This window comes from Hyperolius riggenbachi, chromosome 4, assembly GCF_040937935.1.
Source record: "Hyperolius riggenbachi isolate aHypRig1 chromosome 4, aHypRig1.pri, whole genome shotgun sequence".
Taxonomy (NCBI): domain Eukaryota; kingdom Metazoa; phylum Chordata; class Amphibia; order Anura; family Hyperoliidae; genus Hyperolius; species Hyperolius riggenbachi.
Window position 1 is genome coordinate 353,909,388 of NC_090649.1, and position 12,500 is coordinate 353,921,887.

The window sequence follows — 12,500 nt, forward strand, 5'->3', positions numbered from 1 at the left end:
TGTTTATCAGTACGTTTTAGAAAATAATGAACTTTATCACAACATGCTAATTTTTTGAGAAGGACCTGTACATCAGAGGGCAATATAAAAGCTTGGCGGATGAACTTTTTGTCCCTAGGCCTTCCCAAAGGACTAGAGGACATGATCATTGAGGAAAAATGTTTTAGCCATTTATTTAGGAAAGGGTTCTTTACAGTAAGAGTGATTAAGATGTGGAATGCATTGCCACAGGAAGTAGTTATGGCAAATTCTATACCTGCATTTAAAGGGGGCTTCAATGCTTTCCTTGCATTGAAAGACATCCATGGCTACAATTACTAGGTAATGCCCAGTAATGTTGATCCAAGGATATTATCTGATTGCATTCTGGATTCGGGAAGGAATTTTTCCCTTTTGGGGCTAATTAGACCATGCCTTGTAAGGGTTTTTTCCCTTTCTCTGGATCAACAGGGACATGTGAGAGAGCAGGCTGGTGTTGTACTTGTTCTCTGGTTGAACTTGATGGATGGATGTCTTTTTTTAAATTTATGTAACTATGTAACATACATTCTATCAGACCTCTGGAAAAACATAATTTGGGAAGACCGCTATTCTAAAATGTATGCTTGCCATAATTTGAAATTTTTATGCTCAGTTTAAATCTTTATGCAGAATGACATGTAAAGGTCTGTATATTATTGCATTAAGCTAGATAATTTTCTAGTACTGTAATACATTGCCAATAAAAATTTTATTTGGCTTTTATTGTAATACTTACTTTTTGTTGTCTTTTATTTTCCCTATAGGACGATCACACTCAGTTGCCTGAAGTGATGTTTGAAAACCAGGGAAAGAGCCTCCTGACTTTTTTTGCCCTCTACTCTTTATTCTTCATTGAGTGCTTTAGCAGTGAAGACATTTCAGATGAATGGATACTCCTTCATGTGGTTCAGGGACAAGTAGGAGCAGGAAATTACAGCTATCTAAGGCTTAATCATGAAGGGAGGATTATACTTGAGATGCAGAGCTTGAGAGGTGATGCAGATATATATGTTTCTGATGCCACCCTCACTCCCAGTTTTGATGAGTATGAGCTGCAATCCATGACTTGTGGCATCGACATTGTAGTTGTCCCAAATCACTTTAGCCGCCCTGTAGGGATTGGAGTGTATGGTCATCCTTCTCACATAGAGAGTGAGTTTGAAATTAAAGTTTATTATGACAGAACATTACAAGAGGACCCTTTTGCTGAAGCATCTTATGACCCAGAACAGCTGGAGGCAAGCCACAAACAGCAAAGGAAACTTCCACTCGAAGCATCTCAAGAGGAAGAATCTATTCTACAGGCGATTCTCATAGGAATTCTCAAAATAGTCCTGGAGATTCTGTTTTAAGTGCTGTTATATTTGTACACAGATTACAACTTACTCTGGTAGCCACAACTGGAATTCTTCATAACTAATAAAGGACATGGTCCAAGAAGTACCTATTAAAGCTGCTTTGTTTTCCTATACAGCAAATGACTATCACAGTAAATTGAAACTAGTATGGAAAGTGTCATCCCTAATTTATTGACCAAAAAATACTATGCTTACTACCAGATAGTTAAGAAGAGGCTTGAAATTGTATCTAACTTGAAATTTGGGTCACTTAAATGCACTTCCTGTTGATTTGAATTTGCTACATTCCATATTGCATATAATTTGCTTGAACTTTGCATTTAAGCCCAAATTCTTAGCATTTCAATAACCATCTTTATTTAATACCAAATATGTGCTTTATGTTTTAATATTAGCAACCAGCGCCCCGATATCTGCAGAGTTTTTCATCACTTCTGCTAAACAACTTTTTTTAGTCTAAAAGTGTCTATACACTATGTAACATTCCCCGGCAGATTTGATCACTGGTGGAATCTGCCAAAGGTTGTTGCCCCAATATATGTCTCCTGATAATAATTTGATCGATTTTCTAGCAGAAATTAACTGACATTAATAATTGGACAGGACTTTGGTGTGGTGTTGGTGCGGCTGTATTTATGTTGGGGGCTTTGAGTTAGTAAGGTGTACCCCCTGCTAATGCATGTTCTCATCTCTGCTTCCGTTATCTCGGTGACTGTAGTGACCTGGCGGCGGTGTATGTGGTCAATGGGTATGGGGAGATAATGACAACACAGAGGAAGGGAGGTGAATGTGACAGCACTTCACTGCACTAATGCCCCAGGGAGCAGCATTAGCAGAAAGAACATCTGATAAAGCGGGGATTTTATTGGGTTTTTAATAGATTTTATGCTGAAATCTATTAAGAATCAATGTGCAGTGTGTGACAATGATAGATCCCTCTCTGACCATATGTCAATCAGATATGGATTTATCTTTTGGGTATGTCTGGAGAAAGTCTGCCATTGTGTGGCAGATTTTAGTGAGGCAAGTATATTGCCAGACCTTATGTTGGGAATACACGAGATTTCTCAGCAGATTTACTGTCCGATCGATTTTCCGATCGTTTTACTAATCAAGTGCCATTCACTTCTATGTCGGAGTATAGAGGGAAGCCTCAATAGGATCCAGAGGCTTCCCTCTCTAAGGGCCCGTTTCCACTAGACGCGTTGCTATGTGGAAACCTCTCCACATCGCAACAGAAGGAAACTGCAACCAATTCACGTCAATGGAGTAGTTTCTATTGACGCAAATTTACCAACACGATCCGGCACAATGCGACACGGGGGAAATTATGGATAGCATGTTGCAGTTATCCGCAGCACGCATCTGAGTCCCCATAGCCGGCGACGGGAAGCCACATGACGCCTCATTGGGTTGTACAGATGGCAACTGGAAGTACCTGCGGGGGGATGCGAGGCGTAGCTGTGATCGCCTTGCATCCTTTACGCTACTGGAAACAAGCTCCCTTAAAGCGGTTTAAAAAAAAAAATCTACTTTTTAAAGCTGCTGGTGCATTTTATTCATAACTGTTGTAATTCTGTTGTGAATGCAGCCACCAGTGATTTCTGACCTGTGTTTCACCCCAGGACTCATCAGCTGAAGTCCTGCACAGCCAGAGAATGTTTACATAAATGTATCAAGTAAAGAATGTGTACACAAGATAAGCTTAACAGCAGTTCGGATGCGGGTACTCCCTGCAGAAGAAAGAGTCAGCCCTGTGATGTAACCCTTTGAATGCTGTTTTACTAAAAAAAAAACCATTGTGTTAGTATATTGTATGCTGTAAATAATCTTTTAGAGCAGAGAGTTATATTCCGCTTTAAAGAGACACTGAAGCCAAAAAAAATTATATGATTTGTATGTGTAGTATAGCTAAGAAATACAGGTCCTTCTAAAAGAAATTAGCATATTGGGATAAAGTTTATTATTTTCTGTAATGTACTGATAAACATTATATTTTAAATTCATTACACACAACTGAAGTAGTTCAAGCCTTTTATTGTTTTAATATTGATGATTTTGGCATGCAGCTCATGAAAACCCCAAATTCCTATCTCAAAAAAAATTGGCATATTTCATCCGACCAATAAAAGAAAAGTGTTTTTAAAACAAAAAAAGTCAACCTTCAAATAATTATGTTCAGGTATGCACTCAATACTTGGTCGGGAATCCTTTTGCAGAAATGACTGCTTCAATGCAGTGTGGCATGGAGGCAATCAGCCTGTGGCACTGCTCAGGTGTTATGGAGGCCCAGGATGCTTCCACAGCGGCCTTAAGCTCTTCCAGAGTGTTGGGTCTTGCGTCTCTCAACTTTCTCTTCACAATATCCCACAGATTCTCTATGGGGTACAGGTCAGGAGAGTTGGCAGGCCAATTGAGCACAGTAATACCGTGGTCAGTAAACCATTTACCAGTGGTTTTGGCACTGTGAGCAGGTGCCAGGTCGTGCTGAAAAATGAAATCTTCATCTCCATAAAGCTTTTCAGCAGATGGAAGCATGAAGTGCTCCAAAATCTCCTGATAGCTAGCTGCATTAACCCTGCCCTTGATAAAACACAGTGGACCAACACCAGCAGCTGACATGGCACCCCAGACCATCACTGACTGTGGGTACTTGACACTGGACTTCAGGCATTTTGGCATTTCCCTCTCCCCAGTCTTCCTCCAGACTCTGGCACCTTGATTTCCGAATGACATGCAAAAGTTGCTTTCATCCGAAAAAAGTACTTTGGACCACGGAGCAACAGTCCAGTGCTGCTTTTCTGTAGCCCAGGTCAGGCGCTTCTGCCGCGGTTTCTGGTTCAAAAGTGGCTTGACCTGGGGAATGCGGCACCTGTAGCCCATTTTCTGCACACGCCTGTACACGGTGGCTGTGGATGTTTTTACTCCAGACTCAGTCCACTGTTTCCCGCAGGTCCCCCCAAGGTCTGAAATTGGTCCTTCTCCACAATCTTCCTCAGGGTCCGGTCACCTCTTCTCGTTGTGCAGCGTTTTCATTCCCACAGACTTCCCACTGAGGTGCCTTGATACAGCACTCTGGGAACAGCCTATTCGTTCAGAAATTTCTTTGTGTCTTACCCTCTTGCTTGATGGTGTCAATGATGGCCTTCTGGACAGCAGTCAGGTAGGCAGTCTTACCCATGATTGAGGTTTTGAGTAATGAACCAGGCTGGGAGTTTTTAAAAGCCTCAGGAATCTTTTGCAGGTGTTTAGAGTTAATTAGTTGATTCAGATGATTAGGTTAATAGCTTGTTTAGAGAACCTTTTCATGATATGCTAATTTTTTGAGATAGGAATTTGGGGTTTTCATGAGCTGTATGCCAAAATCATCAATATTAAAACAATAAAAGGCTTGAACTACTTCAGTTGTGTATAATGAATCTAAAATATATGAAAGTCTGTTTATCAGTACATTACAGAAAATAATGAACTTTATCACAATATGCTAATTTTTTGAGAAAGACCTGTAAAACATAAGGAGCAGAGACAGAAGTCTAATTTCAGTACATGAACTCCAGTTGTTATCTATGCAAAAGAGCCATTGCACTCCACGACTTTCAAAGTCGCAGAGAGCTCTGTCTTCTGAAGCTTATTATCTCAAGTGTCAGTCACTGTATTGTTTTTTTCTGCTGCAGAGGACAGTTCAAAAGTTCACTAGCCTGCTCTGTAAAACCATTTAGAGTGCTGAGTAGTGTGAAAACTGCAAATATTAGAGAATATGCAATGTTATATATATAAAAAAAAAAAAAACTACCGTGTTTTCCGCCGTATAAGACGCACTTTTCCACCCCCCCCCCCAAATGGGGAGAAAAGGTCCCTGCGTCTTCTACGGCAAATGCAGGGAATCCCCGACTTACGAACGCCCGCAGATACGAACCGCGACCTGCCGCCATGTCGGGGATTCCCTGCACTAGCTCCCTGTGTGGTCTGCTCCCTTTTCCCCGTGTAAACTGTGTGGCGGGCGGCATGTATGTATCAGAGTGGCTGCCGAGATCACTGCCTGGCTCCCCACGAGTCAGCTTGCCAATCTCCCCTCCCCGCATATGTGTGCTCCCCTGCTGGTTTCTCCTCCCCCCGGGTGTCAGGCTCAGCACAGTGGCAGTCTTACTTACTTCAGCCATTCTCCGGGAACACAGACCTGGTTTCCTCTCTGTCGCCCCTCTAGTGATGGCTTCATCAATGACGCGTATTACAGAAGCTATCACTAGAGGAGAGAGGAGACCAGGTCTGCATACCCGGAGAGTGGCTGGAGTAAGTAAGACTGCCGCTATGCGGACACCAGCGGAAGGGGGGGGGATGGGCAAGTGGACCACGCAGTGAGCCAGGCACACAGGGAGCTGGGGTTACTTAAAAGCACATAGGGGGCATCTGAGAGCACATGGGGGACACCTGGGACCACCTAAGGGCACAAGGGGGACACCTGAGCTGAGGACTACACGGAGTACACCTAAGGGCATATGGGGACACCTAAGGGCATATGGGGGACATTGAGGGCACATGTGGGACACCTGGGGGCATGTAGTGCTATATATTTTATGTGCTAAATTGTATATAGTGAGCCATCTTGTATGTGAATCTCTTCATTCGGATCTGCACATTGGTTCATTTGGGTCTGGAGGATTTCCTTAATACTTGTTTACTAGAACTTAATACCAGATGTGTCCTTTAGTTCACATTAGCGCGAAGTACAATTATAATTACTAATGTAGGATAAGTGCTAATATAGCTCAGGGCGCCTTGCCCTTGTTTAACTGATAATACGCTTTTAAGTATGAAAATAGAGATATTGTAGATTAAATGGTGAGAGCACAAAATGGCCTGAAAGGGGCCATTTAAGGTTACAATGAAAGTGATTATATTCAGATATGACTACCTGATTGTGTTGATAACAGAAGAGGCACTTATGAGCAGGTTGTAAAGTTGCCAGTCCAGGATGGCCGAGAGATGACGCTTTCTGGTGTGATTCCAGCCATTATCACTTGTTGATCGTCTAGAAGGGGTTTTTCCATACTCCATAGGCTAGCATGGGGCACCATGATGGTCTATGGGAGGAAAAACTATAAAACCCAAGCTGATATTTCAGGAGATTGAGATTTCTCTGGACTCTCGCTGGACTGGCCATCCAGCGTTGACTTGACTGCCTGCTCTGCCCAAGGAACTTCTTAGCCGTCGCGGGGGAAAGAGTCACTCACGTAGGACGGGTGGAAGTTGCTGCAACCTTGAGCGGACACCTAGAAACACAAGGTGATGTGTTGTGTTTATAGTATTGTATTTTATTGTACTCTTAATCTTTGCCTTCTTTAGGATAACTTTGTAGTTTGTATTTTATATCTTGTATCAATAAACTTGTTAACCTTGTTGATTGTGTCTGATGATTGGAGGGATCATAAAGAACTAGTAATTACTGTCTGTTCAAGTGGTGTCACTTTTCTACGGCAATACATTTTGGCGACGAGGATGGGATCCCTCATTTAACAGACATAAAAAAACAAATACAATGTTTAGTGAGAAGTCAAGGATTGAGAAATCCCCTGGCGGGGACGGACTTGTAGCTGTTGTTCCTGGGTGGGAGCAGTCGCCATACCGGGAGATAGCGCAAGAGTGGGCACTAGGAACAGGATTGTGTGAATCCTGGACAGCCAAAGGTGGGGGAAGGACACCCACAGGAATTACTGTTTTCTTTGCAGCAATAACTGTAATTGAGAAGGGAAATCCCATGCCGGCTATATGCCGGCGAGGGTGGATAATTTTAACAGCCTGGCGTTCTGTACATCAGCAGTTAATTAAAGCCAGGGAAGAGAATAATCAGGCTGGGCAGTACCTTGATAAAATGCCAGTGGATAATACTGTGCCGTCAACAAGTAGGGTGCTATTATCACAAACGACAGGGAATTCCACCGTAGTCCCTGTCTTGCAAAAAAAAAGGCATAGAGAGAGAACAGCAGCAAGGGCTAAAAAGTTATGCCCAGCCTCGTCCATGACTTTCCAAGGGGAATCATTCATGAGGGTTGGTGGGGTTCCCCCCTCAGGAGTGGAGTCTGGAACAACGCAAAATATAACGGGTTTGAACAATGGATGGAGTCTTTTTATGTCATATCTTTCTGTTCATGACCAATTTAAGAAAGTTTCATCAGAAAAGATCTTGCTCTTAGAGCTGGTTAAGAAACTAAATGGTCAACATGAAGAACTAAAAAGCCAACATGAGGAGCTAGAGCAACAGTACAAAGATTTAATGACACAGCATGTTGCTTTACAGGGTTGGCAGAGATTTTTGGGACAGATATAGACAACAATTTGTCTATGTGGTTAAATACCCTGTAGGAGACCAGGGTCTAGTACTAAGAGATTAATAAATCTGAAGTATTGGACTGACGTCAATGATGTCAAATATGTACAATATGTATTAAATGTATGTATGAAGAAGTGAGATACTCAGCTATTGTATAATTGATAAGTTGCATGTGGGAATATGGGGGAGAGAAAACAGACTACCTCCATTAACCACCCTGGCGTTCTGATTAAATCGCCAGGGTGGCTGCGGGAGGGTTTTTTTTAAATAAAAAAAAAACTATTTCATGCAGCCAACTGAAAGTTGGCTGCATGAAAGCCCACTAGAGGGCGCTCCGGAGGCGATCTTCCGATCGCCTCCGGCGCCCAGAATAAACAAGGAAGGCCGCAATGAGCGGCCTTCCTTGTTTTGCTTATATCGTCGCCATAGCGACGAGCGGAGTGACGTCATCGACGTCAGCCGACGTCCTGACGTCAGCCGCCTCCGATCCAGCCCTTAGCGCTGGCCGGAACTTTTTGTTCCGGCTACGCTGGGCTCAGGCGGCTGGGGGGACGCTCTTTCGCCGCTGCTCGCGGCGAATTGCCGCAGAGCGGCGGCGATCAGGCAGCACACGCGGCTGGCAAAGTGCCGGCTGCGTGTGCTGCTTTTTATTTCATTAAAATCGGCCCAGCAGGGCCTGAGCGGCAGCCGCTGGCGGTGTTGGACGAGCTGAGCTCGTCCAGACCGCTCAGCTGGTTAATTCTTCTGTCAGAATAGCTGAATATATTGTCAGTCATACCTGCAAAGGCACTTTCGAGTAGTAATTAATATTAAGTGTGATGAAAATAATAGCAAAGGGTGCCGAAGCAGCAGTGAATATTAGATAATGTATAGTAATTGATTTATAGTTTCTATCCCCTACTTAATAGGCTGCAGGCAGCATTAAGTGTATGGGTTGTATAGCTCTCCGGGGTATGGGACTACAGGTTACAGCAACAAATAGGGAGGGGGGAAGTTACTCTCCGCAGTTGAGAATTACATTATGTTTTCACCAGAGCAGAAAACAATGATGCACTGTCAGTTTGAAGCTGTCTAGCAGACAGCGTATAAGTATTAGTGTATGGCCAAAAGAGCTGCTGACTTGGAAGCTCAGAAAACTCTTAGGAAAAGAAAATCAGAGTAAATAAAGTACACGCAGCTTTGAGAAGAGTTTGATAGTGAGCCTGAAATTGAGTCTGAGTTTATAGTGAGACGAAAAGTCATACTGCAAGAACCAAATGGTGTTGTAAATTCTCCAGAAGTAACAGTTACAGTGGAGGATTATACCCAACAACAGGGAGTTTTAGATATTTTAGCAAGATTTAGACAAAAAGCCCAGCTAGGACCTGCCTGATTGGCTTGCTGCAGGGCATTGGTAGAAGATAGTTTGTCTTTTAATGGGCAATAGTTAATTCAGCCAATTAATAGGAGGGATAATTGATGTTTGTTGTGAAATTGATTCATAAGTACAAACTTGTTTTTTCCCTAATACATATTGTTTTTTCCAGAATTCTAAGGGAATGATATTAATAGAAGTTATTTGTGGTAATGTATATAACAAGATTGTATTGTTAAACTGCAAATAGATATATTATAATACCCTGTGGATATGGGGGTGCACACCTGTATCCACACTTGTGGGGTAATGATGTTTTTTGGAATATTTTTGATATATGCCATGGCTGTACAAAAATTGATAATTGCGCCTGCGAGTTTCACTTGCTCGTATGTTGATATTAAGATGCTCTTTTGTTGTTTGAGTTTTCAGATGAACTTAAAGTGAGGAACCTTCCTTCTGCTGTCAGAGGAAAGCTAAAAGACACAGATAAATAAAAGTGAAAAAAGAAACGTTTCTATGTGTGAACTAAACAGCGCTGAGATGGATCCTTCTAAACAGATAGAAGATAAAAATCCCGGGTAAAATAAGTAAAAGCTAGCAATCACAGAACTTTTTCTTCAGTTATTTCAAGGAAAAAAAAAAACAGCCGGCTAGAGAACTTCTCTTTCAAATATTTAAAGGGAAAGACTGCCAACAGATGTTACCTCTACAGCAAGAACTTCAATAATTTCTTTTTAAGAAGAGGTTTTCTAAATAATACCGAGACTAAACGAACTTTTGTTTTTACAAAAAAAATACATAGGATAAAGCATATGTAAAGGATAGAGTGTTGAGGCACAAGATAATTACGATGTGCTGTACATTTACCATGCAATAGGAGTGTGATTTGCATTAGTAAGTGTAATATAAGATATGCTAATTATGCGATGGGTTTGATTTAGAATAAGGTTTAAAGAGGAACTGTAACATAAAAAGATCCCCTGGGGGGTACTCACCTCGGGTGGGGGAAGCCTCCGGATCCTAATGAGGCTTCCCACGCCGTCCTCCATCCGTCAGGGGTCTCGCTGCAGCCCTCCGTGGAGTCCGGGCAGCGGTGACGTCATTATTTACCTTCCTGGCTCCTGCGCAGGCGCTCTGACGGCTGTCGGCTCCGAACTACACGGAAATACCCGATCGCCGTCGGGTCCGCTCTACTGCGCAGGCGCAAGTTTCCTGCGCCTGCGCAGTAGAGCGGACCCGAATGAGATCGGGTATTTCCGTGTAGTTCGGAATGGAAAGCCGCCACAGCGCCCCCGCTGGAGCCAGCAAAGGTAAATATTGAAATGACAGTCGGCACAGTCGCCGGCTGTTCGGAGGGCTGCGGAGAGACCCCCGTGGGACAGAGGACGGCGTGGGAAGCCTCATTAGGATCCGGAGGCTTCCCCCACCCGAGGTGAGTACCCCCCAGGGGATCTTTTGAATGTTACAGAGTCTCTTTAAGGGTGGTAATCCACCTAACAGGTTTCATTTAAAGGGAAATAATGTTCGAAAAATTGTGTTTGGTTATGGGGATCCTTAAAATGGGTATTATGTGTTAAGTTTATCTACGTATAGGTAGACTGGCTGATTGTGATATCATTTTACCGGATAAAAGGGTTAAATGAATGCTTAATTGATTGTAAATAATGTAATGTTTTAATTAGGCAGGAAAATGAACATTATGAATGGTTTTAAAATAATCCATATGTGAGGAATTAATTAGATGAGTAAATTAGCATTGATAATATCAATAGGTTTAAATTAATAAATGAGCATTGATAATATCAATAAGTTTTGCTATAAAATAGCAAGTGGAAGGACTAAGGTTTAATAATTAATAAACCTTTTTAAATTAAATGGATAAAAGATGAAGGTCTTTAAAATAGATTAATTGACCACACTTGTCCTAGTATGGGCTGAATCATAACCACCATGGGTTGACAGTTTTTTTTTCTCCTCACCTTTCCCTCTTTCCTTGTTTGAACACCAACTGGTAATGATGGATGTAAAATGCACTGGTGCAAAAGTATCGTAGGTGTGACAGAGTTTAAAGGAGATCAAAGCCCCTGATGTCAATGGCCTGTAAATGGATAATAAAAGTTTGTTTGAAAAGGACAAAAAAGAGAAAAAAAAAATCCAACACGGACGGTTGGTGAACCTTTTTGGGAAAACTCAATCTGTAAGGAGTTGCAAAGGCGTGCCTAAAAGACAGTCCAAGGTAGATGTTGGTAAGCCTTTTTTGTGAGCCTTTAATTTGTGTAACTCAGCTCAGCCTGGTTACTGAAGATCTGACTGGTTCACAAATAATAACCTACCATTATAGAAGCCGATGGTCAGGGGGCGGTACTCAGTTGTTGCTATAAATATGTAGGGAAAGGAGTAGTCATGCATTACCAGCTGGTTAAAAGGAAAAAATAGCAGAGGGATAAAGTTGTTTAAAGTTTAGTTTTTGCTAAGTGCCTGCTGTGGTTATGTGAAGGTGTTCTACCAACACAGTACAATGTGTGAAGGCTAAAATAATTTAGAGGAGAGGATTAGAATTAAATGATAAAATAATTCGTTATTAAAAAGGAAGAGAGAGGATTTAATTAAGAGTTTAGGTTATTCCCTAATAAGAAATAATTAAATCCAACTAACAAATTAGTGTATATTACAATTAATGATAGCCATTGGCGCTATCATGTAAGCGCTATCATGTAAAATAGGTAATTACAAGGCTGTGCCCCTACTTATCAGTAGGTGTGTTCGGGTTAATGGATCTTTGGGGTCAAAGGGTGGAGAATGTTTGGCCACAGCGGTGCCCTCTTGATAATGGTGCCCAGGATCAAACTATAGCCACCTATACCCTCAATGTCCAGTAACTGCTGCTATATTCATAAATGCTGCTGGTAGCGATAAACTTGTCAACTACCATTAAGTGTTAATCAAGGGATATTAACTCATATTTGCATTATATAGTAACAGATATTGAACAGGATGTCTACCAAGGGTGGAGGGATTGGTTAATTGCTCTGTAGGTTCTCTGTGATGAGACAATTGTCGGTGAATGGCAACAACCATTGTTGTCATATGTGTTGTGCAATTTAAGGTATTCCCTCTTTGCGGTATATGGTGGTAGAAACTTGTCAATATCTGTGCAGGATGTAGGAAACAAACCAGAGAAGGTGAACTGAACTCTTATAGAATGTGCAGACGTTGAATAGAAGAGATTCAAGGGTGGAATGTAGTGCTATATATTTTATGTGCTAAATTGTATATAGTGAGCCATCTTGTATGTGAATCTCTTCATTCGGATCTGCACATTGGTTCATTTGGGTCTGGAGGATTTCCTTAATACTTGTTTACTAGAACTTAATACCAGATGTGTCCTTTAGTTCACATTAGCGCGAAGTACAATTATAACTACTAATGTAGGATA

The 12,500-nt window shown here is 41.9% G+C and overlaps 1 protein-coding gene across 2 annotated transcripts in view; it reads left to right on the plus strand.

The window, feature by feature from the left end:
* C4H6orf120 (chromosome 4 C6orf120 homolog) overlaps positions 1–1,473 on the plus strand; it is a 76,499-nt gene extending 75,026 nt beyond the window's left edge. For both annotated transcript variants that reach the window (XM_068231921.1, XM_068231920.1), the window contains one exon: positions 786–1,473. In XM_068231921.1, the coding sequence (XP_068088022.1) occupies positions 813–1,373 (561 nt within the window). In that variant the 5' untranslated portion in view covers positions 786–812 and the 3' untranslated portion in view covers positions 1,374–1,473. The remainder of the gene's footprint in view (positions 1–785) is intronic.
* Positions 1,474–12,500: the final 11,027 nt, after the last annotated feature.